Source organism: Gossypium hirsutum, chromosome A11, assembly GCF_007990345.1.
Source record: "Gossypium hirsutum isolate 1008001.06 chromosome A11, Gossypium_hirsutum_v2.1, whole genome shotgun sequence".
Classification (NCBI taxonomy): domain Eukaryota; kingdom Viridiplantae; phylum Streptophyta; class Magnoliopsida; order Malvales; family Malvaceae; genus Gossypium; species Gossypium hirsutum.
This window is the reverse complement of record NC_053434.1, coordinates 13,520,481-13,545,935: the sequence shown is the minus strand read 5'-3', so window position 1 is coordinate 13,545,935 and position 25,455 is coordinate 13,520,481. Positions and strand designations below refer to the sequence as shown.

General features: G+C 37.3%; 3 protein-coding genes and 1 long non-coding RNA gene across 8 annotated transcripts; 1 reads left to right on the top strand and 3 right to left on the bottom strand.

The window, feature by feature from the left end:
• Positions 1-9,162: 9,162 nt before the first annotated feature.
• LOC121209762 (uncharacterized) lies at positions 9,163-10,451 on the top strand. Of its 2 annotated transcripts, XR_005904867.1 has the most exons (3): positions 9,170-9,312; positions 9,613-10,101; positions 10,318-10,451. It is a non-coding gene; the product is annotated as an uncharacterized lncRNA (long non-coding RNA). The 2 variants fall into 2 exon arrangements; XR_005904866.1 differs by lacking the exon at positions 10,318-10,451 and having other exon boundaries at positions 9,163-9,312; positions 9,613-10,105.
• LOC107923868 (mediator of RNA polymerase II transcription subunit 33B) lies at positions 10,103-19,607 on the bottom strand. Of its 3 annotated transcripts, XM_016854027.2 has the most exons (12): positions 19,093-19,605; positions 18,196-18,306; positions 17,481-17,828; positions 16,899-17,218; positions 16,703-16,794; positions 15,825-16,185; positions 15,182-15,389; positions 13,951-14,065; positions 13,634-13,795; positions 12,584-13,244; positions 11,891-12,097; positions 10,103-11,492 (listed from the first exon to the last, which is right to left on the bottom strand). In XM_016854027.2, the coding sequence occupies exons 1-12, from the start codon at positions 19,371-19,373 to the stop codon at positions 10,372-10,374; spliced, it is 3,987 nt and encodes a 1,328-aa protein (XP_016709516.1). In that variant the 5' UTR covers positions 19,374-19,605; the 3' UTR covers positions 10,103-10,371. The 3 variants fall into 3 exon arrangements, with proteins under 3 accessions (XP_016709516.1, XP_016709518.1, XP_016709517.1); XM_016854029.2 differs by lacking the exon at positions 13,634-13,795 and having other exon boundaries at positions 19,093-19,607; XM_016854028.2 differs by lacking the exon at positions 18,196-18,306 and having other exon boundaries at positions 19,093-19,606.
• A 632-nt stretch (positions 19,608-20,239) lies between these two features.
• On the bottom strand, positions 20,240-23,339 carry LOC107922930 (apoptosis-enhancing nuclease). Of its 2 annotated transcripts, XM_016853136.2 has the most exons (7): positions 23,160-23,339; positions 22,452-22,603; positions 22,240-22,373; positions 21,698-21,927; positions 21,408-21,614; positions 20,816-20,896; positions 20,240-20,683 (listed from the first exon to the last, which is right to left on the bottom strand). In XM_016853136.2, the coding sequence occupies exons 1-7, from the start codon at positions 23,198-23,200 to the stop codon at positions 20,431-20,433; spliced, it is 1,098 nt and encodes a 365-aa protein (XP_016708625.1). In that variant the 5' UTR covers positions 23,201-23,339; the 3' UTR covers positions 20,240-20,430. The 2 variants fall into 2 exon arrangements, with proteins under 2 accessions (XP_016708625.1, XP_016708626.1); XM_016853137.2 differs by lacking the exon at positions 20,816-20,896 and having other exon boundaries at positions 23,160-23,335.
• Positions 23,340-24,173: 834 nt separating this feature from the next.
• On the bottom strand, positions 24,174-25,056 carry LOC107923601 (heavy metal-associated isoprenylated plant protein 42). The gene is made up of 2 exons (XM_016853784.2): positions 24,915-25,056; positions 24,174-24,845 (listed from the first exon to the last, which is right to left on the bottom strand). Exons 1-2 carry the CDS (start codon positions 24,931-24,933, stop codon positions 24,229-24,231), a joined length of 636 nt encoding a protein of 211 aa, XP_016709273.2. The 5' UTR covers positions 24,934-25,056; the 3' UTR covers positions 24,174-24,228.
• Positions 25,057-25,455: the final 399 nt, after the last annotated feature.

Here is a 25,455-nt window from a genome sequence, read left to right as displayed (position 1 = left end):
GCAAATAACCCACCCGCACAAAAACACGCGGACCCTGGGTTGCGGGTCGGGTCAATGCGCGGGTAATGGGGCTAAACGGCGCCGTTTTGGCGCTAAAGCATCCAGATGAAACGACGTCGTTTCGCTAACAGTATAAAAGCCCAAAAATTTTATTTTTTTCATTTCAGCAGTTTTGTTTTTAAAAAAAAGGGGTTAAAAATTTGTTTTCTCTCTAGCTTCCGCTGGGCATTGCCCAGATTCCGGCGTGAGGATCGCCGTCGGCCGCCGTGCTCCGGCCACCGCGTGCAGTGGCCGGAAAATTCGAAAAGGTAAAAATTTCACTTTTTTTTTATTTTCGTAAATATAAACTATTATATATATATATGATTGAAAAAAATGAAAGAAATAAAAAGAATCCGAAACAAAACAAGAAGAAAGTCACCTTGAAATTTAGTTTTTATATTTTCTATCTACTTAAACTGTTCTTTGTTACAAGAATCGGAAGAGAAAAAAAGAAAACTAAAAGCCCCCCCTTACAACCGATTTTGCTTGGCTTTTTATAGTCATTTTACATGAGTTCTTTATCTATTTTTGTCTCTGCTTTGCGTGTTTGGTTTCATCTTGCAGGGAGTCAGAGGAGTTGGTGGAGCAGGTGAGGCCGTGCGTCGGTGGTCAGAGGAACGGCGGCAGTAGTCAGGACCGATTAGGTTTTCTTTCTTTCTCTATTTTTTGTTTATTTGGGCTGGTAGAAATGGGTTTGGGTTAATGGGTTGTTTGGTGGGTAGTTGGGCCTTAAGCCCGGGCAAAATGGGCTGTAACAGCTGCCCCTCTTTGCTCGTTGTCGTGTAACGAGAACAGAGCAAAGACTAAGAAAGCCCAATTTTGCCCGGTCTCGCCGAGTCTGGACTCCTCTTGACGCTTTTCTTCAAGTAGCTTCACTCCAGTCCACTTTGTCTTGTTGCTTCGATCCACTCCACTGCACTTCAGAGTGTTCTGACTTGCAGCTTCAATCCATTTCGTTGCAGTTCAGAGAGATACGGCTTCAATCTACTCTGTTGCAACTCTATGGCGATGAGATTTGTGGTTTTTAATCCGCTCCACTGTAACTTCAGGGAGATAGGATTTATTCTTTCGTCTGCTCCACTGCTGCTTAGGGAGATAAGACTTGATGCGATCTGTTCCACTACTGCTTAGGGAGATGAGATCTGGTTTCTTCGATCTGCTTCACCGTCAGTACAGGAAGGCAAGATCCACTATCTTCAACTAACTCCACTACAACCGAGAGAGGCAAGGTTTGTGTCTTCGACCTGCTTCGCTGTCAATACAGGAAGGCAAGATCTGTTGTCTTCAACCAGCTCCACCACAACCGAGAGAGGCAAGGTTTGTGTCTTCGATCTGCTTCGTTGTTAATGCAGGAAGGCAAGATCTGCTGTTTTCAACCAGCTCTGCTACACCCGAGAGAGGCAAGGTTTGTGTCTTCGATCTGCTTCGCTGTTAATGTAGGAATGCAGGATCTGCTATCTTTAAACAGCTCCATTGCAACCAATGGAGGCAAGGTTTTATTCTCGATCTGCTTCGCTATTAATGCAGGAGGGCAAGATCTGCTTCTTTAACCAGCTCCACTGCAACCAATGAAGGCAAGGCTTGTTTTCGATGTTCACTGATTTGTTCTCTAGGGAACATGACCTGTATGTTCTATTTTATGAACCTAATTATGCTTAGAGATTAGGATGACATGATCAGAACGAATCAAATGCTCCTAACTAGATGTGTATGAATGACATGCAAAATGTCATGAAAATGATTCCTTAACGCTTAGGTTATCATCACACAAAAGCATATTAAGGCTTTATTACTGACGTGCTATACCACCTTCTTGCTCGGCTAGCATATCCAAAGAATCACTTAATCCGATTGCCCTCACGGTAAACCTTAAAGTTTAATCCACTAGGGCACAAAATTTGTACGATCATTCTCCCTCTACAATCCAAGGGTAGAAATATGGTTTTTCCTCAATCCTCTTTTATCACAATTCAAGGATATAGGATCTTAATCTTTCTGGTCCCCCTTACACCATTTCCAGGGTGTCGTTTCAAAGACTCATGCACAAATGAAGGCTCTCTTCTCTGAGGTAACCTCTTCCTATTGCCTAACAATCATTGCTTGCTTGTTTATTTAAGCTTTTTCATTGACACGACATCTTGTCATTTTGTTCAATCACTGCATTTGTCAACAAAATCCAAAGAGAAAGTCCAAACTTAGACTCTTCCTTCTCAAATTTCCAACCTTCCAATTTGGCATGTTCTAAACAATAGTCCTGTTTCAGGTTCCTGTATTATTTAGAAACTTTTCAGAGTAATATGCAAAACTTCCTTTGTGAAAGTTTTATTAGTCCATTAATCATTATTCCAATGCTTGCAAAAAGGTCATAACAATGGATAAGAATAAAGTTGGTTCTGAGCATAGCTCGAAAGAACAAATTATCGAAAATAGTGAAGAAGGACAACAAAAGAATTAATTGGGAATGTATATCTTGGAAAGAAAGAAAAAGTATTCCAAGAACAACAAATAACATGAGAATTGGGTGCCCCAGATATCACAGCTTGAACTTCTCTATACAAACTTTCTGAAGACCCTTTTGAGTTGGACATGTGTTTAGGAGATCTACAATGCTCTGTCGATGCCCCCAAGATGTCGCCTATCCTTTCCTGTTGATTCAGGCATGGCAAGATCAACACATGCCTCAATATGAACAAAACTTTAGCAGCTTATATCACCTCATGCCCCATTTTGATCAGTATTTGAGCCGCCCTTTTCGGGTTTTCAGCTCAGATCCCCTTTGGCCTAAGGCGCCCTTTGCGGGTTTTCCCCTTAGCCTCTCCATTTTTACTCTTTTCATTTTCCATTTTCATTATTCATCTTTTTTTTTTTTTTGAACTTCATTGTCTTACAATACAGTGACAAACTGTGATGTCTGATTTTGAACCGATTACAGCCCTCAACTATCATGTTGTCATTCCAGTTCAATACATTTTCCCATACCATCGTCTCTGGATTTCTATATTGGCATATGATGACATTGACGCATGCTGTAGCCTTTATCCATTTGATGAAGTAATTAATGATCTCAATAGTGAGGCAATGCCCATTAGAAGTCTTCGATAATGGTGATGTCCATGCCCCATTTTGCTCAAAATTTGAGTCACCCTTTTTGGGTTTTCAACTCAAAACCACTTTTGGTCACAAAGCGCCCCTTTTGGTTTTTCGCCTTGGCCTCTTCTTTTCTTTTCTTTACTTTTCTTATTTCTATTTTGACTTTGATTGATTTCTCTTTTTCTTTTTTATTTTTTTATTTTGATTTTGATTTTGTTTTTTTTTCTTGTTTTTTGAATCGGATCTAAACTCTTGGGATTAGGCAAGTCCTTGTTATCCCCTTCAAAGGATCTTCTCTGATATCGAATTTCCTTTATAGAGCCTTTTAGGGCAAAACTACAACTGGAAACTTTTGATCTTCTTCTTCCATCGGGATAAAATCCAGCAACATCTTGAAGGAATAGAAACTCGACTTCAAATGGGCAAAGCTATGCTGAATTGACGAGAACGGTATTGCCCCGGCAAAGAATTGCATCGTTCGCACTGTAAATTCCTGACATCGTGCTGTTGTGCAGGTTTTATTATAAGAATCGAGGGATACCCTGGCATGATCATACAAAGACATCTTTGAATTTTTCGTCTCTGTAGGCAGGTCAATTCTAGTCTTCATCAAGCTCACAATTTCTAATGATTCACTGAGAGGTAGGATCTGTTTATCCTTTTGTTCTACCATCCTCATCAAGTTTGGAGATAAGCTACGATCTGTGTCATCTTCAAAGTCGTGAGATCCCTCTAAACACATATCTCGCTCAAGTGGAAAATCTGAGTTTGTAGCAGTTTCATTCATGTTATTGATATCTGAGGACCCATAATAAGCACCGAGGAATATACAAAAGAATGTATAAATTTATGAATGATTATTTACGATATGATTATGAATGAATGTTGTGGAAGAAAATCCAACAGACTGAAATAATCAAAAAGAATGAAAGAATATTGGCTCAAAAAGGAACGCAAAGATGTATTTTATTAGAATAATGACGTTCGACATTAGCCTATTTCACAAAGGAATTTCTATCGCTTCAGGCTAAAAACAGCAAAAATGTTCTGAACATTACTCTAAATAAGCTCTAAAAACTACAGAGATTTCTTCTACAAGCTCATTGCTTGGAGCACTCCAGGTTTATAAAGGCGGACATCTAACAAGATCCCTTTTCAATTATGCCTTCATATATGGTATTGATGTGAAAACTTCCCAACACTTTCTCATATATTGCGTTCACCCCATTGTTAATCATGGTTGGGTGGCGAATTTTCTGCATTAGATGAATCACCAAACTTGACTACACCCATGTTGATGAGCTTTTCAACCAGTTTCTTGAAGGCTATGCAGTTCTCTATGGAATGCCCCGTATTTCCCGCATGATATTCGCAATGTGCATTCGCATCGTGCCATTTGGGGTACGGTGGCTGTGGAGGTTTCGTGTAGAGAGGGGCGACAATACGTGCGTTGAATAAGCTTTGATACAACTCCTTATATGACATCGGAATTGGCGTGAATTGAAGGTTCTCAGTGCCTTGCTTCACATACGATTCTTGTCTAGATGAACCTTGCTGACTAGTAATCACCTTTCTTGGCTGTGTAATCGATTTGTTGTAGGTGTTCACATTGCTCACCTCATTTTCCTTCTTCTTTAAGTCTGACCTCCTATTATTTTCTCCAGCATCAATCTTTCCACTTCTCACGGCATTTTCAATCATTTCACCACTCATGACTATGTCTGAAAAACTCTTCGAAGCACTTCCTAACATGTGGGTGATGAACGGGGCCTTCAATGTATTGATGAAGAGCATCGTCATTTCTTTCTCAAGGAGTGGCGGCTGAACTTGAATAGCGACCTCCCTCCACCTTTGTGCGTATTGCCTAAAACTTTCATTAGGCTTTTTCTCCATATTTTGAAGGGTAATTCTGTCAAGGACCATATCAGCTACATGACTGTATTGTTTCATAAAGGCTTGTGCTAAATCCTTCCAAGAGCTAATCTGGATACGCGTCAATTGATTGTACCACTTAGACGCTGCCCCTGTGAGGCTATCTTGAAAGCAGTGTATGAGCAGTTGGTCGTTGTTGACGTATCCGGCCATACGCCTACAGAACATAGTAATATGAGCTTCTGGGCAGCTGGTCCCATTATATTTCTCGAATTCCGGCATCTTGAATTTGTAAGGAAGTATCAAATCCGGAACTAAACTCAGATCTTTCGCATCTATTCCAAGAATGCCGTCGATACTTTCTATCGCCCTAAACTTCTCTTCAATCCATTTCCATTTCTCCTCAAACTGCTTTGGTAACTCCTCCTTCATCTTGTCTTTCTCCGCTACTTCATCGAAGTCCGGGACAACCAGATTATCGTCAGGATTAGAACCAGATCTGACCTGAAGGTTCTTCGGTATTGAAGCGTCACCTTGAAAGTGCTGAGGTCTAATCGAGACAGAAGATCTTCGTGGATGTGGTTCAATCTGAATTTGCGCTTGCGGAGGCGCGTATCCTGGAGAAAAAAGTGGCTCATCATTGTTTCCTTCTTCATCGCAAATCACAGGATTTTTCCTTTTATCCACTCCCTTGGTTATTAATTGCGTCAATTTAGTCATTAGTTCATCCTGAGACTCCTTCATCTTTTGTGCCATGTCTTTCTGGATCTTTTCCATATGTTCTTTCATTTGCACCTGTAACTGGTCTTGCATCTCTTTTTGCGTTTGCTCCAGTTTCTCTAATCTTTGATCCATTTCTTTGGCTTTGCGACGAGTACCGTAAGGATGTTTGGTTGATTGGTTTTCCAGATTAGCTGAAATAATTTTACATAATTAGGGTCACTTCGTGAAAGTCTAATGCATATGATGCGATGTAATGCAAATGCATGAAATGAATGCCTAAAGAGACGTTGATTCTGATTCAATTACATTTAGGAGACTTTTCTAGAAAGCAAATTCCCTTACATAAAACGGATACATGTACGACCTCACCCTCATATTCCAAGAAACAACATCGATTTTTTCTTCATCCGCATGTTTGAAGTAATCTCACCAATATATGCCATTGCTAGCTCATTTTCTTGATCTTGGTCGTGATCCATCATCTGCCCATCTTCATAAGGCTCGTCAGCTTGTTGAAGGCTTTTGGACAATCGTCTCGAATCCCCAGGCCACCAAGCAAGGTCACGAACTCTTCCATCGCCATTCTTGTGTTTCTCAGAATATGTTTGGGAAGTCGTATTGTTTTCCACTTTATCAAGGAATTCGTATTCCATGACAAGCTTTCTAATTTAGTAATTGGATTTGAGTCCATATCTCTTTCCTAAGATGCAAATGCAATGTAATGCAATCATAATCAAAACACAACAAGAAGGGTTAGTACAAAACATAAGCAAGCACAGAAAACAAAAAGTACCTAATCGGGTAGATACTAGGGGTTTGGAGTGGCTCTACCTAGGTTAAGTTCCTAAGTCTACTATATGAGGGTTGGTTCTAAAGTAAGGGTACCCGAACCAGCAGATTCCTCGATCCTCACCCATCATAGGCTCATACGGACTGAGTTCAGTTCAGGGGAATACATTTCCCTATGGCCATGCGGAGATGAAAATCTCACGAAGACATAGGTACGGATGTATCCCGAAAGCGATTCACTATCCCATGCGGAGGTGAAAACCTCACGAAGGCGTAGCTTCTCACTCCCACTTAAAAGGGTATGACCAACGGTCATGCAATGCAATGTGCAAAAATAAATCTGAACTTAAACACAGCAATTATGAATCATAATGACGAAAATCATAATAAAGATAAAAATACAATGAAAGGATCGTATATTTAAACTAAGTTTTGATTTGTGACAAAAAGACAAAAAGTAATCAACTCATGGCTTGACTCTCGTGTTTTGTCCCCAGTGGAGTCGCCAAGCTGTTGACACCATTTTTTGGATGAAAACGGGGTCAGCTTGGGTTTTGAAAAATGAAACGGGAGTCGCCACCAATCCTTTTTGGGGTGTGATTGGGTCACCTTGGAAAGAGGTTGTTTTTAATAAATAATTTGATCTTATTAAAACAACGGTTTTGGTCTACGAAATTTAGGAAACGGGTTCGGGAGTCGGTTACGTACGAGGAAGGGTTAGCACCCTCGTAACGCCCAGAAATTGGTACCTAGTTGATTAGTTAATGTCTTAATGTCGAAGATTGAAAACTTTGAAGAATTTTAAAAATACGATCCTTGTATTAAAACGTTAAAAATTTTCGAGAAAAAGGGGTATTTCACGTTATTCGAGAAAGAGAACCATATCCAGTAAGTTAGGACACAATATCTCAAATTCCCGATATGCGAATGAAAAATGCTTATTTAAAAGATATTTAATTATCTTGGATTTAGAAAGGGATCACAACCAGTAAGTTAGGACACGATCCTTTTTTAATTCCCGATATTGTTTAAAACTTGAGTTTGAGGAAAAAATCGTGTAATAAAGCTTAAAAGAATATTCAATTGTTTAAATCAAACGAAAAAATCGCAACCCAATACGTTAGGGCACAATTTTTCAAAATATTAAACATTAAATATTACGTTTATTTTGAAAAATCCTCGTCTCGAGAAAACAACGTGTCACATCCAATGCGTTAGGATACAACATATTGAATTCTTGATAACGAGCTTTTTATCAATTTTAAAAGAGTAATCTCGATTATTTAAATTCAACGAAGAAAATCGGAACCCAATACGTTAGGGTATGACCTTCTTGAATCTAAACATGTGATTTATTTGAAACGGATTTTGATATATCGGGTAAAATGAAACACGAGGTTAATGCACATAACAAAATAATAATGAATTCAATAAGGTATGTATAAGCCATCACCAAAAATGAAATAAATAAACATAAGAAACAAATCAAGTACATAATATCAAATAAATGAATGAATAAAATGAAAACATTCTTTTAAAACAATAATGAGCATGTGAATAACAAATCAAAAATGTAAAAATATATACATGTATATATATAGATTAAAAGATATGTATGAATGTGTATGTATATATATTTACAAAAACGTACATAGATATATATATATATGCATATGTATTAGAATATAAAAAATACGTATATACGAACTATAAAACATAGAAAAAGGATTTTAAGAAATAAGGAATAGGTATACGTTTTTATGAAAATAAATGTGTGAATAAATATAGATATGTATGAAAATATACGAGTATGTATATAAATGTATTTTGAAGCTACTAAGTAGGTAAAACATATGAAATATAAAATATTCACATGAAGGTATATTAAAATGTATGTATATATGTATTTCGAAATTATACAAAAAAAATGTATGGATGGTACTACACGTATGTATATATATATATATCTATATATATAAATATAAAACATAGAAAGACAAACATGTTTGTATGTACATGTATACATAGTGAAGCTTGGGGTCAAAAGTATATATAAATACATGGTGATAATAAGAAATAAGAAATACAATAAATAATCATGCATTAATAAATGAACAACAATATTAAATAGATAAATAAGAATAATAATAATAGTAGTAAAAATACATAAATAACAGTATTAAACATAATAATAGTAGTAAAAATACTGATAATATTATTATTAAAATTAATTAATAGCAACAATATACAAAAGGGGACTGATTTGAAAATAGGACGAAGATTCGGGGTCAAAATCGAAAGTAAAATAAAAGAGGAGCACCAAATGGAAAAAAGGACAAATTCGGACACATGTCCGCTTTCAATGCGCTGATGGGAAAGGACCTGATCGAAAACAAAGCAAAATTCTATGGGTAAATCTCAAAAAAGGTTAAAAATAAGCAACAGGGCCAAATCGAAATAAACTGAAAATGCGGAAGGACCTGGACCGCAAATAACCCACCCGCACAAAAACACGCGGACCCTGGGTTGCGGGTCGGGTCAATGCGCGGGTAATGGGGCTAAACGGCGCCGTTTTGGCGCTAAAGCATCCAGATGAAACGACGTCGTTTCGCTAACAGTATAAAAGCCCAAAAATTTTATTTTTTTCATTTCAGCAGTTTTGTTTTTAAAAAAAAGGGGTTAAAAAATTTGTTTTCTCTCTAGCTTCCGCTGGGCATTGCCCAGATTCCGGCGTGAGGATCGCCGTCGGCCGCCGTGCTCCGGCCACCGCGTGCAGTGGCCGGAAAATTCGAAAAGGTAAAAAATTTCACTTTTTTTTTATTTTCGTAAATATAAACTATTATATATATATATGATTGAAAAAAAATGAAAGAAATAAAAAGAATCCGAAACAAAACAAGAAGAAAGTCACCTTGAAATTTAGTTTTTATATTTTCTATCTACTTAAACTGTTCTTTGTTACAAGAATCGGAAGAGAAAAAAAGAAAACTAAAAGCCCCCCCTTACAACCGATTTTGCTTGGCTTTTTATAGTCATTTTACATGAGTTCTTTATCTATTTTTGTCTCTGCTTTGCGTGTTTGGTTTCATCTTGCAGGGAGTCAGAGGAGTTGGTGGAGCAGGTGAGGCCGTGCGTCGGTGGTCAGAGGAACGGCGGCAGTAGTCAGGACCGATTAGGTTTTCTTTCTTTCTCTATTTTTTGTTTATTTGGGCTGGTAGAAATGGGTTTGGGTTAATGGGTTGTTTGGTGGGTAGTTGGGCCTTAAGCCCGGGCAAAATGGGCTGTAACAGCGTCAATTAGTCGATACAGCTTTACCTTACCCTGGCTTTTTCTCAACTGATGGTAAGCCTATTCTTGAGCAAATGATGGGGTTAGTTGCTTACAAAATGAAGTCTCGCAGCTGCACTTTGTTTGAAGCTTGCACTGATGGTAGTTAATAATATAGTTACCCTTCATTTTCTTCATTGAAAACTTTTTAGAATAGTAAATGCTACAGGAACAACCTTCTTTTCTGTATCATTACTTTTGTTGTATAATTGTAATGGCAACAGATTGAAGTAAGCAAAAACATTAAAGGTTTTTAGGGTAAGCAATGCTGCATATCCACTTCTTTTCAATTAATCTTTGAGTGAATGTTTCTATATCAACGTTCTTAAGGAAATATAAAACTTCAGCTTCATAAGCGAGCGAAGTGCTTTCAGATTTTCCAACAAAAACAACATTTAAAACCATATTTACAAAACGTTAATAAGATTGGTTTGTCAATTCCGCTGCTAGAACTCATGCTATGATCTTTTATAGGAAAGCAACGACAACGCATAGAATTGGAAGTGGATAAAGTAGCTAACAAGTTGTCTACGGTCCAATTTCAATAATCAGTTCAGCTGCGGAGGCGGTGGCTTCGGTACCACCAAGTCCCAACAATGCGATAGCCAGTTCTTCCTCATTCCACTGCCTCAATCCATTGCTTAACCTTCTCAAAACATCAACATTGACGTCCAAAACCCACTTCTTAGTACAACCTACCATCAAGCTCACAAACCCTGTTACATACGCATGCCAAGTGGCATGCTCACATCCAAGTGATATTTTGCCATCTATTGCGCTCGCAAGAAATTCCAAATGCGCCCCAAGGACCTTTGGTCGCCGTTTTGATGTCGGTGAGGAGGAATCCACACCCCACACCAAGGTACCACAAAGCACTACAAAGTATGCAAGTGCATAGCCGCTCAGCATGGCAACTAGACCTCCAGGTTCCCCACCATCTTGATCTGGATTATGGGCTGATAGAAACCAAGACGGTAATGTTTCTTGGATTAACAACTGGACCAAGCTTAATCCACCGGATAGCCAAACCAATGATGCCCCAAGTGATGCAGCAAGTCGGACTTGTGTTGTTGCTGCACCAAGAGAAACTTGTCTATATCTCAATCCAAACTTCGCCTTTTTCAGTTTCTCCAAATTCTCCCTGAATAACCCACTATTGGCAATATCTCTTACAGAAGACATTAAAAGAGAGACGATTTCTTCTGTCATAAACATGATATTTCTGACTGATCGATGCACTCGTAAGTACAGAATCCCTGGGGCAACTGCAGACATTCCCCCAGAGAAATGGGAGCCAAATCCATGGCCGAGGAGTGCACCAACTCCACCATTGCTGTAAATGGTAGAGGGGCTTAATCCAGGGATCAATGTGAAGCAACTCCTGAGAAGTTGGACTACAGCATCAATGTTGTGGTGGAAGACGGTACGAGAAGCAGAGAACACAAGGAAATCACTCCAACGCTTAACCTTCTGAGCCCATAAAGAGGCTATGATGGGCATGCATGGCCAGGGACAACTTTCAGCTAGCGAACTCAATGCTGGGCCAATTAACACAATGAAACGTTCAGAAGCTTTATCAAGTTTATAGGTTATAGTGAGGCTAACAAGGGCAGCCAAGGGCAGAGGAAGCATGGCTGGAGAGCTCCCCCCTGCAAGTAAAGAAAACAAGATCAGAGACCAAAATATTACTGATAGATTTGTCAAATCATAAAAATCCCAATATATGCTTGGAGTAAAATTCAGTTTTCCAACATTTTTACAATTGCCAGAATCCTGCTAAATAACTGGCGGCAGTCTGTGTCTAAAGTAAGTGTAGGTTCCTCCAGATTTTGGATACGCTTTCCATTCATGTTTCTGTTAAGCATGGAAAAAACTCAAACACACACATCCAATCCTTTCTCTCCTTTTTCTTCTTAATTACATTCAAAGATACAGAAAACCTATTCAGTGGCCAGTATAACTGATGCAACTTTAGTTCAAAAAGTCACTTCTGGAGAGCTGGAGATTTAGGTCAATAGAAAATTTACATAATGGTATAGAATAATACCTATGGCAAGGCTTGGGACATCAACACCAGTAGCAGCTATAATTTTTTTGATTTGTTGCTCAACCATGAATAAATTTGCTGAGGGACTCGGCCAATCTGTTCCATTCATAAAAACTGGCTTCCATATACCTCGTGTTACTTCAGCAGATAAGTAGCTGACAATGGTTGCCAGGGTAGCCGGAAGGAGATCAGCAAGATCTTTGAGTCCTGAGATATTGCAGGCAACAAAATTATGTTGTAAAGGAATAAAGGCATCTAGAAGAACAGGGAACCTTGGTCACTTTAAAGACTGTTTCAATAAATGTTAAGTGCAATTGGTTAGATTATGCCATATAGAAAGAAAAGAAAAAAATAGTTTGCAACTATTCCTACTATATGTGATATCATGCTTTAGAATAGGAAACAAACTCGAGATTAAAATCAAGTAATTACACTTCTGCAGAATACGAGTAATTAACCAAAGGGTCAATTTATTAATCGACCCCAACATATCAGGAAGAAGCATATGATAACATGCATGAAATGACCCCCAGCTCTGATATCATGAAATTCAGTCCACTTTAGCTTGACAAGATGTATCAGTGTCTTCCTCAATAAGATCTTGATATATTATCATCTCTAATTCATGGTAAACTGATATATTTTCCATTTATTTGCCTACTTTGAGGCAATAAATAAATAAATAAGCCAAACCTGTTGCCAGGTCACGGGGCAAAAGTCTTCCATGCGCACATGCTGTCAGAGCTGCATCAAGCACATAGGGAGCTCCTTCCAGGATATCCCATGCAGGCACTTTTAGTCTCATAGATACATCTTCAGCTCCAGATGCAGGAGAATTACTACTTCCAGAAGTTGTAGAAGTTAAAGACTGACCACCCCTGCTTATCTTCCTGAACATCATATTGAGGAGTGCATCAACAATCTGATGGACGGTGGTCCCTTGTACAAGTCCTGACAGGGTGGAAGCAATACACTCTTGATGCTGCCGGTACCAGCTTTTTAGCTTGGGAAAGGAATCCATAAATAAGAGTTCCAAGGAGATATTTAAATTTTTTGACATTCTTTTAAGCTTCATATGATCCTTTGGTGATTTCCCAAAATCTGATAATTTAGAGTTTCGAACCAACAACAGATATTCAGGAGTTAGTTGGGATCCCACTGGTGTTGCATCTCCCATCGCATTTTCAAAAGGTGGATGATTAAACCTCCATAATCTCAGTAGAAGAGTAAATGCATTGCTGAAGACCGCATGACTAGTCAGCTCCTCCCCTGTTGGAAGTGTCCATGACACATTGGGAGAAGTTGACCCAAAAACCTCACAAAGGGGCATCAATGTACCAGCAAGCAGTGGAACCTGACAAGAATATCAAATGATATCAGTGCATGGAGCACATATGGTTTCTACTTCCACTAGAAAATTGTTTGTATCCTCTTCTTTTGTTATGTGGATGCATGCTACATTGCATGCATAATGATTCCGCAACATATTCTCTCTGTCAATGCAGAAAGGAACAGCTGACTAAATTTTTATGGTCCAAAGTTGCAAAGATAAGAAGGAATTCCCTTCAGTTCTACAGAAAATGGGGGAAATCCATATATCATTAATGTGCAATATATGAGGAGGATCTTTTTAGCGTGCTTGCTAAAAGATTAGCTCCACTGAACCTTCCTCAATTCATATGATACACAGAATACACATATAAACCAGCAAAAACATGGATCACGAAGTGAAAAAAAACCTACCAAGCCATGTAAAGAGAATATCTGGACACAATCTACAGGTGATATTCCAACGAGAAGAATATTAAAAAATGGACCATAACTGATTAAATGACTCTCATTCCCAGAATAATCAGCAGGAACTGGTGGCGACAACAAGCTTGTAATGAAGAGAATGGTGTGTTCCTACAAAGCGACACCAAAATAAACCCAAAAATAGTACACATACAATAAATTTAAAGAAATAAAGGATAAAAAAACTTCAGAAGCACTTAAGTGTAGTAGTGACAGATTATGTGATTGTAATGCACCTTGTAGCAAGGGACTTTCTGTCAAATTACCTGTATATTCCAACCACGAACTAGAGAAGCCCCGCAAAGAATGCTAGCAGCAGAAATCTTCTCATCATCTGAACCTTTGGTTGCAATCTCATATATTTTCTCGATCTCTGCTAAGCTTCCATCAAATCCATGAGCTTAAATTCAGTTGCCTTAACACTGGGTAAATTTACAAAAAAGAGCATCTCATATACCTGGCTTCAGGATAATGAAAGTTGTAACTGAAGACCAGGTCATGGACACCAGATTAATTGGATACAACAGTTAATCAGTCTGGACACTTTCAGTCCCCACGGCAACACAGACATAGACCCAGACCATAATGAGATAAATATCCAGTATCTGTGTGGTGGAGGCATACTGACATACATTTCTAATTTCTGTACGCATGTGAGTATATATATGTATCATATATAGGAGCTTATATTAAGATGAAGAGAATAATCATAGGCGAACAGAAAGAGAGAAAATATGATGCTATGAAGTTGAAGCACACTATCACTAAGCCATCTTTCAGCTAATTAATTTCAATTACAGCATCATAAATCAAACACCCAAAAGCAAAATGAAAAAACATACTGAAGTCGGTGAGAATTGGAAATAATATAAAACTTTTGCAGATATTAATTAAATCAAATTCCATATGACCAACTCCTAAGCTGTATATAATAACCATAAGGTATACTGATACTCTTGGCATCTTTCATCCATCCCATTGACAGGTTCCCACATATCATTTAAGTATAGTAATAACATAAAGTAGTAGGATCACAGTTCATTCAAACTCATATGAAAAAGCAGAAAGAATAACCATTTGGGAAAACCAAAAAGACAAGCAGATAAAAAAAAAAGGGTTCCAATGAAGCCAAAAGACATTCCAATAAAATCAAAGTAATAGTATTAGTAACTTATACAACTTTAGGGACCAGGCATAGCGAATTGAACCCTCATAAAAACTGTGCATTCTTCTCTGAGATGTCAGAATATAATAAAAGATAGATAATGGGTCTATTCCATGAATTTTATGGCCCCTGCAACTGAGAAAGAAGCAGATGGCAGAGCTTGCATGGATAGTATTAGGTCCAGAGGTTTGATGTTTGCTTCAACAGCCCCATCTTAGACATTTGGGACAATGAAAGAGAAAGGTTGCCAACTAAGTGACCAAGCCTAACTCTCCCCATTACTAAAGCGACAGCAACAGCAAAAGAAAAGGAAAAAATTATTTGCAGCATACCTAGAAGCTGGAGTTGCAATCAGAGCATTTATCAACGTGGGAGTTAGAGGGGATCCTTTCATCAGTGATGACCAACCAGTCACTTGAACAGGAACATTACGGGGTATATTTGCACGTGCATTTACATAACCAGGCCAAACATATGCGGATGTGTCCAATAGATTTCTAGAAATACAAGCCTCAACAATCAGATGCCGCATGTTCCCAGCTGCAAGGAATAAATTGAAGAATTTGGAAAAGCATTAGCTGGAAAAAGAATTTATGGAAAGAAACAACTTTCAACAGACATAAGAGAATTAGAAAATGGGGCAAATAAATCCTTCTGAAAGGAATGAAGAGAAAAAAATCAACTAGTTTTCAGGAAAGAAAACAAATCTAAAGAGAGAAAGAGTCCACAATAAGCATGCTCAAACAGAGTAGTTCAGTCAACAAAATCAATATTTTAATAGCATGACTGAAATTTCTAAGAAGCATACTTGAGTGTTTTTCAAAAATCTTAAATAGTAAAAAAGTGGCTACCCTTGTTCCACTTGAACTGATCTAATAGTCATCTGCACTAAAATTAACCATGCAAGTAACACATTTCAAAACTGCCTTAATAGATCAGGTTAACTATATATATTATAAGGGTACTAGTGCTTACAGCAATTCATGGGCATGTCATTAATGCTCATGCACTCATAGTATCCATTACCAACAGTGAGACCAGAAACAAACATGATAGCTTTGGCAGCAGCCTGATTGGCTACTGAACGAACTGGTTGAGGTGGGGTCAATAAAGCCTCATAATCACCCAACATCTGTAAGCTGGAAATTAAATCCTGACGACATCTTCCTGTGGCTTGTTTCTCTTTTATTTGATTGGTTGGGCTGCAATCACTTCCATCAATCAATTCACTTTCCTCTTCCTCAACAATATTGGCCACCACAAGTGGTGTAATTGACAACAACATGCACAAGCATGTGTCAAGGCGAGGTACAGGACCCTCACTAATGTCCCTTTCCTAAGAAACAAACAGAACAAAAAGGCATCAGTTTGTAACACAAAATAGTGGACAAAGAATATCTGAGTGTCCCAGATCATAATTTCTAATTTATATGCTTTTAGAAACAGAACTCAGTAGAAACTAATCATTTCTCAATATCATGTTCTCCTATTAGACATAATCATTCAAATATTCCAGTATTCCCAGAGAATAGTTGTATTATCTCCTGGTTTGTCACAACAAATCACATTAAATTTCCTCACAAATTGACAAGTTTATAAGATCAAAACAGAGAACTAAACTTAAAGTGGCTTTAAAGCACAAAAGTAGGAAGCCACAAATGCAGAAGCTTCTCTACCTGCAACAGACAGGTACATAAACACATCCATCCATCTAGAAAAATGAATACATAAATGCTATAGCAGACATATACACACAAACACATGCAAATTCAAGACTTTTCTTCTCAGGGAAAAAGAGAAGAACGATGGTCGAAGGTAAACAAGAGCTTGATCAAGTTTGCACAAATTCCTACCCTTTGAACAAGCCTCAAAGCTGCAATCCATAGACCAAGAAATGTATCATGCCATGTTGTACCATTTACAGCCTGTAAAGCCTTGACCAAACCTGCAATATTAATTTTGCCTTAGTAACATGATCAAGGACCCATAGTCACTATGCTTCAAACAAAGCAATGAATTCGGAATCTGAAGACAGCAATTAACAAGTACCGGTAAGACTTTCAACAGCACCAGTTGCAGCCACCTGTGATCCATCCATAGCATCCTCAAGAAACAGATCAATAGGAAGCCAATGTGCAGATGGACTAGTCCCGTGACACTGACCAGATGAAGTTGTTAAAGACCCAGAACCAATGACAGCATTAAACTCCTGTTGTGATATTGTTTTACACTTCCTAGACACAACTTTATGCATATCAGACGTCAAATTAAGTAGGGCCTCTGGAGTTATATGTTTTGCATTCCTCAATGCCACTGACTTTGCTGCAAGAACTCTTAATTGCTGAATGAAAGTTCCCCAATGCGAAGGCCTAAGAAGAATAAAGGAATATAAGTGTTAGTCACATCTTACTCAATTATCACAAAGTATGACAAGGATCCCACCCAAAGTTCACTAGTTCAGTAAAGTCGTTTCTTCTTCTTTTTTATTTTAGCTACCAAATGATGGAATTACATAAATCAAAAAGGCACTCTATGAACTGCCTTTTTCGGATCTCTCTCTTATTCATAGGGCATAACTAGTACCATAATGCCTCAACAGAAAGAAAACTCAACACTAGAAGTAAGTCTTACATGTTCCTCCGTGCCAAGAAAAGAATCCTTGAAGTTACTTTATTTTGCAAAAACTCCCCAATGATCTCAATAGCCATTGTAGTGTTTCCTTTACACAGCACATCATGGTGCTCACTTCTCTTCTCATTAAAGTTATCAACACTATCTATTTCCATGTCTTGAGTTACTGTGGGCCATATTGATCTCTTTTCTGGTGTAAGTTCTAGTAACCCTTCATCATCTAGTGATGCATCAAGCAGTTGCCATACAATTGAAAAAACAAATTCAACTAAAAGCAGACCAGGTTCAGACACTTTAACACCAAATATCTGGGAAAGATGAAGAACATCACCTACTGATTTCATAATCCTGCCATTTCACCAGAAACTTGCATTAATACTTACAGTAGTAGCTTAGCCAAGTATCCCTAAAATGACATAAAGTGAAAGACCGGCAAAGATATGATATTTTACATGACTAGATCAAACCAATTTCATAGAATATTAGCAGACGTAAATTTAGGTTTCATTATTTTGTAACATGCTATATAGTTTTTCTTAAAATATATATAATTTAACTAATATATAACATATCTTTGCAGATAAAATAAAATGTACAACCGCTCTAATGAATCATCCATTTTACTATAGCCAGTGCAAGCAGTCAACTTGAATGGCATTTCATAAATAAAGCATACTTCTATGACAAGAAGGGTGGGGGTGAAATTGAAGTTTACTTCTGATAATTTGGTCCATTGATTTGACATTTAAGTGAGAAGGCATGTCTCCTGAGGAGTTCCATGTAGAGCCGATATGCTGCAGGATGAAACTTACGATTTGGAAAGACCCTGTCATAGACTCCAGGTGTAGTCAATTTCAGTCTTAGAAATATCAAGTCAATGGGAACTTCCACCAAAATCATGATTCCACAGGCCATCAAATGTTAGACAACATGTACTGGTGGAATACTTTAAGATGAACATTTTGCCAAAAAAAAAACCCAAAATTTAGCTCTTTAAAGATTGCAATCGAACATAAAACCAAACAGAATTTTTTTTTCCAAAACTGCACCGACATTAAAAAAGCAACATTAACAACAATCCACAGAAATGAACCACAGTAGAACAGCTGGTTGTCACATATCTTGAAGTTTAGTCACTCGCTAGCAAATGGCCTTAAAATAACTTTTGGAACACCTAATATTACATGATCTATTAACAAGTACAAACACGTACATACAAGTTTATCATGTACACTGGCAATAGAGTTTAAAACAGATTACAGATCATAATAGGAATCCAAGGGTAAGGTGTGAGAACCTAAATGTATGGCTAATTCTTACAAGACAAGAGAACAACAAAATGTACAGCATCCTTTCGCATGAACCATAGAATATTATTGTGTTTAGAATCTTAAACCATGGCCAATCAAAAGGGCTATACTATCAACTTCAATCAGCTCAAAAACCGAGAACCAAGCAGTATAGCCACCGGGAAAAAAAGCAGACACGCGTACACACCAAATAACAAAAATGGCTAAGAAACAAGTCGAACTTATATGTCATAAAACTCATCGACCCTGTTTTTCTATTAAAAAAAGAGAACTTAAAGGGGGGGGGGAGGGAGGGAACCGACCTGGTAGATAGGAGGGCGAGGACGAGCATTGAAGGCACGAATTTGACAGTCAAGGCCTTCTCTAGGAACTTCCACGTGATGGGCACGTGATTATCCCAGCAGATGTGGGAGACAAGGAGGTGAGCCAGGTCGATTGAAGGCAAAGAAATCCCAGCCGAGTTAAGACTAGAACTGAGCTGAACAGCCCAGAGAAGTGGATCTCTGTTCTTGTCCTGGGCCGACTTGGTCTGCTCCAGCACCGACTCCCATACCGGACTCGCCGCCTGTACGGAAACCGCCATGCCGGCTGCCGCCGCAAGTTGGTGCTGCAATGGAGCTTGATTATGCCTGTACTTGCAGTGGATTCAGTTAAAGTAGAGAGTTGAGTCGGCTGTTTTTTCAAAATCAAAACTTGAGACCAAGATTATTAATCAATAGGGGCACCTTGATCGAAAGAATGGGTGAAAATGGACAAGCAACTTTCGCTTAGGAAATTTTTTTACCCTCTGAGATTTAACGTGTATGGGAGATTTAAAATTTGACCATCCGTGCTTGCTTGTCAAATGAAGGGGCCACTGAAGTCAATTTTGCGGACCGTTTTAATTTTCCACCTAAACGACCAGTTCTCTGTTCTTAGGAGGATAGCACTCATTAATAATTTCTTCCTCCAAATTTGTTCTTTTATGACTTTTTTTATTATTTTTTATAATAAATTTATGAATCATTAATTTATAAGTAAGTTTATTTTTTGATGATATAACATTAAAAATTATAAACTATCCATAAATGAGTAGAATAATATACCTTAAATTTAAGTTAATCTAACAGTCAAATATTAAAGATTGAAAAAAAAAGTTATTTAAATTTTGATTCACAAATTTATGAGATTCAAAGTTATTTCATATAAAAAAAATCAAATTGTAGAAGAGAAAGAAATAAGATCTTTCAATTGATGCAAATAGAAAATATCATTCATCAACCATTTTACAGTTAAATAACTTAAATAAAAACTTTCAAATAGTTCAATAACCATTTTGTAAACTTTTAAAGTTAAGAGTGATCAAAACATAAACTTAGTGAGAAATTTAAAATTTTTAACATAAATGTTAAACTTTTTTTGTCTTGCACGCCTAGAAGTTGATTTAACATGAAAATATTTACTTTCAAATTGAACAAAGCCAATCAAACTTTCATTTTGCTTTCACTTGGGAACATACAAACCAAAACATCTGACCAAACCCAAAGTTATATGATCTGATCTTGCCCCAACAACCCACCAAAGAAGACACCAAACATACATATACCAAAAACATGCCCTTCTCGGGTAGATATTGCAGGTGTTAAAAGGAAAATGGATAGTCAGCTGCCAGGGTTGCAATCTTTGGTCAAGTCCAGACACCAACACTTATAATCAGATGTTGAGATCTCATATAGTTCATCCGGAGCCTTCTTTTCCAATTCCATTGATCGAAAAGAATCAAAGCCACTGTTAGCTTTTTCATCTCCAAGTCTGAACACTTGCTGATGGTCTTGGCCACACATTCGCCTGTACAGTCTCATCACAGATATACAATCTTCGTATGGGTCGTGAATTCCACACTGGATGTTGTACCTGTCAAACAATACACCATGATGCTACAGAAAGAAAAGGGAGTAAAAGGAGAAAATAGTGTACAGAGAGCAGCAGCAAGAGCAATTTTCTTTTATCTAAAACTGGAATGTAGACTCTGAAATAGCAACTTGCCCTAGATATGTTTTTGTGAGGTGCTTCAGTGAGTGGCTAACAAGATTTGTTTTCATCAATGGACGGTATTTTGCAGTGTCCCTGCACAATAGAAAATAGCTTGTGTAATGGAAGACATCTCTGCATATCTTTATTTTAGAATGTCGAAGATACGAAAAAAAAGAAATACAGAAAGGGGAAAACGGGTTTGGGAAAATTCAAAGTCGAATCATGGTGAAAAAAGGCCAAAATCTAAAATTATTCCAACCCTTCTACACTTACTTTTCATCTGTGCTTGGCTATACCATGCATCATTTCCTCTTTCGAAGCATAGGATTAAATGAGACACAAATACAGAATGAGTTAATTTGTGAAGGTTATCTGATGACCCTTATTATACTAATATGTTGCCACTTGCCATTAGTTTGTTATATGTTAATATCAAGACATATTTCACCTAAAAACGAACTAGGTTATGCCAACTGACAATCAAGGAAACACATCACAAAGGGTTTCGTTAAAAAATGCAGACACCATTTTCAGCAGATTCACTTGTCAAAAGGATTTTGAATGCGCTTGCTTCATTGATAGCCTTTGAAATATTTCAACCAACCTCAACAGAAAGCCAGGGTATTTCATTCTCAAGCAGTCCAAATCATGCTGTACGTCATGGCCCGCAAGAAGCGTAGCCTTCCCCCCATCTGGGGGTATCCTTCCAACAGACTCTCCATTGTATAGAATTTTCTTTATTTTATCTTGCACTTCATTAAGTGGTATGGCATCTCTCAGATGGTCTTCTGTTAGCCCAGTTACTTCATATCTGCATATATGTATGAATAAAGGCATGATAGGTAGTTCGGCTTAAAGGTGGCTATTTTAAGTGAAGATGGAGCATAGAAATACCTGTAATTGGTGACAGGAATTTGTGGTTGAACATATGTGTGCAAAATTATATTCTCATCTTCATCAACAAGACATACTCTAGCACAAAGATCAATTGATCCATCGCTTCCACCACCAACCATTTCACAATCCATAGCAACGGCTTTTTGAGCTTTGCCATTGTGCATTTCATCCATGATTGAACCTGACATAGTGACATTAGATTCTATACAAGGCGTGATCTTTGTTCCCTGCAACAACAACAACATAATATTAGGTTATATCAAGTTATAATGTAATATGAATGTGTTGCAGTCCCTACACATAAGGTATTCAACCATCTAGTCTCAATTTTAGCCAAAATTTTCCTTGTTTTCAAGATTATTTTGACATAGAACTTAGAAATCAGACATCCAAAATACAAAATCAAGAAAAATATAGTCAAAATACACACAACAGGCATATTAATGATTAATATTATAGACAATTAAACAAGGGAAGCGGAGTAAAGCTCTATAAGAGATAAGGTTCCAATTAGCATTTTAATCACAAAGCTTACTTACAAGGGGAGCAGGGGCCACTAGGCAGCACATTTGCTTATGTTCCTTAAGGGCAGAGGGGCTATCCAAAACTTTTAAACAAAGATTGCAACCTTGTTCCACAAAAATCTTCGAACAATTTGTTTTCGATAATGGACCTATGTAGAAGGAAAGAAATAAGAAAATTACACAATAAAATCGTTGACAAATGAGAATGAACATGCAGATTATCTTACTATTAATATGTTCCCGCACCGATTCAAAAGATTTGCAGTGCTTTTGACACACCCAACATCTAGGTTGATGAACTGAATGGTACGAGATTTTCATGTGCTCAATAAGATGCAGCTTTCTATTAAATTGTTTATAGCATGCAGGGCATTTGTGCCTGTAATAGAAAATGAAGAACAATGAAACGTTTACTTCACATGCATTATAATCACAACCAATGCATCATCATCAAACAAAGACAATATATCAGCTAAAAAATCTAAATAGAGAGGAGGCTACTGAAGCTTTGGGAACTTTCCAGCAATATCTTATTTCCCCCCTTATTTCACAGTATCATGCTCAAACAGTTTTAACTCCAATTGCTGATTCCCTATGTCTATTGTGTCCATAAATAGAAGCAACAACAAAGTAAGAGGTTAAGGGGAAAAAGGGTAAGCCCTTTTCAACATTGTAGCTGAAAAAGTAGGCATTAGAAACGAAATAAAACCTCAGAGCAAAAGAAACACAATAAAAGAGTGGTTCCCAGAAATTTCGAGCAAACAAAAGGAACTAAGTGCATGTGTTACTTTCTTTAGCACCCAGAAGTAAAAAATCAAGTAACAGCAAAGTAAGTGAACCAATCAAACATTTTCTTCCACATTCTTGCCCATACGTAAGAAGCATCCAAACCCATCTCATAAATAAACGATCAAAAGATTAGAGAGAAATGGGACCTTGAGGTTTTGGGCTTTGGATGATCGGGGTCGGAGGCCATCGGAAGTAGCACCGGAATTTTTTAAATAAGAAGATAAATTTTCCGGTGAACAGAGACGTGGGTTTTGGAGTTTGGGTAAAAAGAAGTTAGCAATTGAACTCGTCGACGAGTGGGAGGGACGGAGTGGGACGTGCAACTGAGATTAGAAAAGGAAAAGAAAAACTTAAGACAACGATGCCGTTTTGAACGCTGTGAACCTTTTTGGTAATTACTGTAGACAGACCGATTTAATACTTAGATTAAGGATGAGTAAAATCTGATTCGATTCGAAAAATGATATAAAAATTTTAAATTTTAAATTAAATAGTTTGAGTTATTTAAGTTAATCAAGCCTTTTAGATCAACTTGAATAAAAATTAAAATTTTTGATTTAATTCAAATATGAATTACACAATTTGAGTTATTCGAAAATTTGAATAGGAAAATGTAAAATCAAAACCATTAAGTTCAAAGACTATATCATTTTAATAAATGTTTACCAATTATTCATTGTTTATGTATTTAACTAATATTGTACTGTCAACTAGGTAAATAATTGGTCTATGTAAATGTAATATTGAATATAAATAATATGATTATTAACTCAATTCGACTTAATTTAAAATTTCTTGACTCGATTCAAAAAATTTTTAAAGTAAATTTAGTTATTAAAATATAATTTATCAATTTAATTAACTCGAATTTTTAAATTTAATTTGACTCCGCTGAATCAAATGTTGACCCCTAATGGCTCATGAAATATCTTTTATACAATAGTCACGCGCAAGGACTTAAACCGTCATTGATAGCCAACACTATTCTGAATTTAAATATGTCAAACTTTATATGAATATGCGGATCTCTTATCAGTATTTTTAGCTTCGCCCTGCATGTAATAATAAAATCTTAATTATCTTAGTTGATAAAAAAATGTGGTAATAAATTGTATATAGAGCAAAGTAAATGATATGTTAAAATATATATTGCCGGGACAACGTGGAAAAAATAGTCATAAATCAATGAAAGTAGTCAAGTTTACAGCACACAGCTCAGATTATGCTGCAAGCATTAACATTATCATCATGAAATGTGTGAAAAACAGAGTTGCCTATTGGCGGTTCCGTATCCTCATAGAAATCATAGGGATATGGTCGCGGCGGCTTTGTTATCTGGTAAGGTGGCGAGTAAGGATAAACTGGTCGATATTGTCTACATCTATATGATGGCAGTCGAAATGCAGGTGGCAATGGTGGTGGCGGCAGCCATGCGTAACACCCTGGCCTTGTTCCTCCAAAACTGCCAAACATTCTTGGTTCAACACTGCTCTTCTTGCCAAACCAACAACCAAGCCAGTGTTTCTTCTTTTCCGTGACAAGTTGTGGGTGATTCGATACTTCGGGTCCTTGTGGGACAGGGTCTTTAGCTTTACCGTCATTAGATTTATCAGCAAAAGAACATGTTTGGTTCTTTTCCTCGTATTTACAAGCAGAACAAGTGTTCTCATTGTCTAGTTTCTCGTTATTAGTCTTGGGGTTCTTCTCGTAGGCGTAAAGCTCTGCTTTTTTGCCCATCTTTTCTGATATCGTTTGAATGAGCGTAGAGAGTTGGACAATGCCATGAACAGTGACCAGCCCGTTTTCGGTATCTATGTCGACGGCAACCACCCCTAGGTGACAAAATCAAATAAAAAAATGGGAAAGCATTTTTAAAAGGTGTTTTTTTAAATATTCTTTACCATTGATTTTCTGCAACATTTTCTTCACTTTCTTGGGACATGCAGGACAGCAATGAACGTTCACTTTCAAAACACAACTCTGCAATGAGATTAAAAGCAAAGATTAAAAACCATGAAAAAGATAAATATATATATATAGAAAAGAGTTTCATACTGGGACAGTCGGAGCATCTGCCATTGGAGTCCAAGAAAAGCTTAGCAAAACAGAGAAAAATGGTTGATGGAACTGACGGTAGTTAGAAGACAGTAAAGAGAGGGGTAATATAGTTACGTGTTCCTTGAAGCGTGTTGGTGGCTACTTAAAAGGAAAATCTCGATGATTTATTTCCTTTCTTTTTACTTAAGGGGAAAAAAACCATGTTGTTGTACAATGGGCAAGATTACTTTTCCATAAATGATGACAAGAATTTACGTTTGTTCTTTGAAGATAAGATAACCGAAATGACCACTAAATAAGATTTGATTGATTGCTTAACCGAAATGACCACTAAATAAGATTGATTGATTGCTCTTTCTTTTTTGGGGTTATGATTTGATTGAT

Bases quoted from the DNA above. Each gene is read 5' to 3' on its own strand.
- LOC107923868 (XM_016854027.2), bottom strand. From the start codon at position 19,373: ATGGCGGTTTCCGTACAGGCGGCGAGTCCGGTATGGGAGTCGGTGCTG. The intron at 15,390-15,824 runs GTAAGCACTAGT...TATTCCTTGCAG, and splicing joins TGACATGCCCATGAATTGCT to CTGGGAACATGCGGCATCTG. The intron at 14,066-15,181 runs GTATGCTGCAAA...ATTTGATGGAAG, and splicing joins ATTGCAACTCCAGCTTCTAG to CTTAGCAGAGATCGAGAAAA.
- LOC107922930 (XM_016853136.2), bottom strand. From the start codon at position 23,200: ATGGCCTCCGACCCCGATCATCCAAAGCCCAAAACCTCAAG. The intron at 22,374-22,451 runs GTAAGATAATCT...CCTTCTACATAG, and splicing joins GGTGCGGGAACATATTAATA to GTCCATTATCGAAAACAAAT. The intron at 21,615-21,697 runs GTATTTCTATGC...ACATATATGCAG, and splicing joins ATTCCTGTCACCAATTACAG to ATATGAAGTAACTGGGCTAA.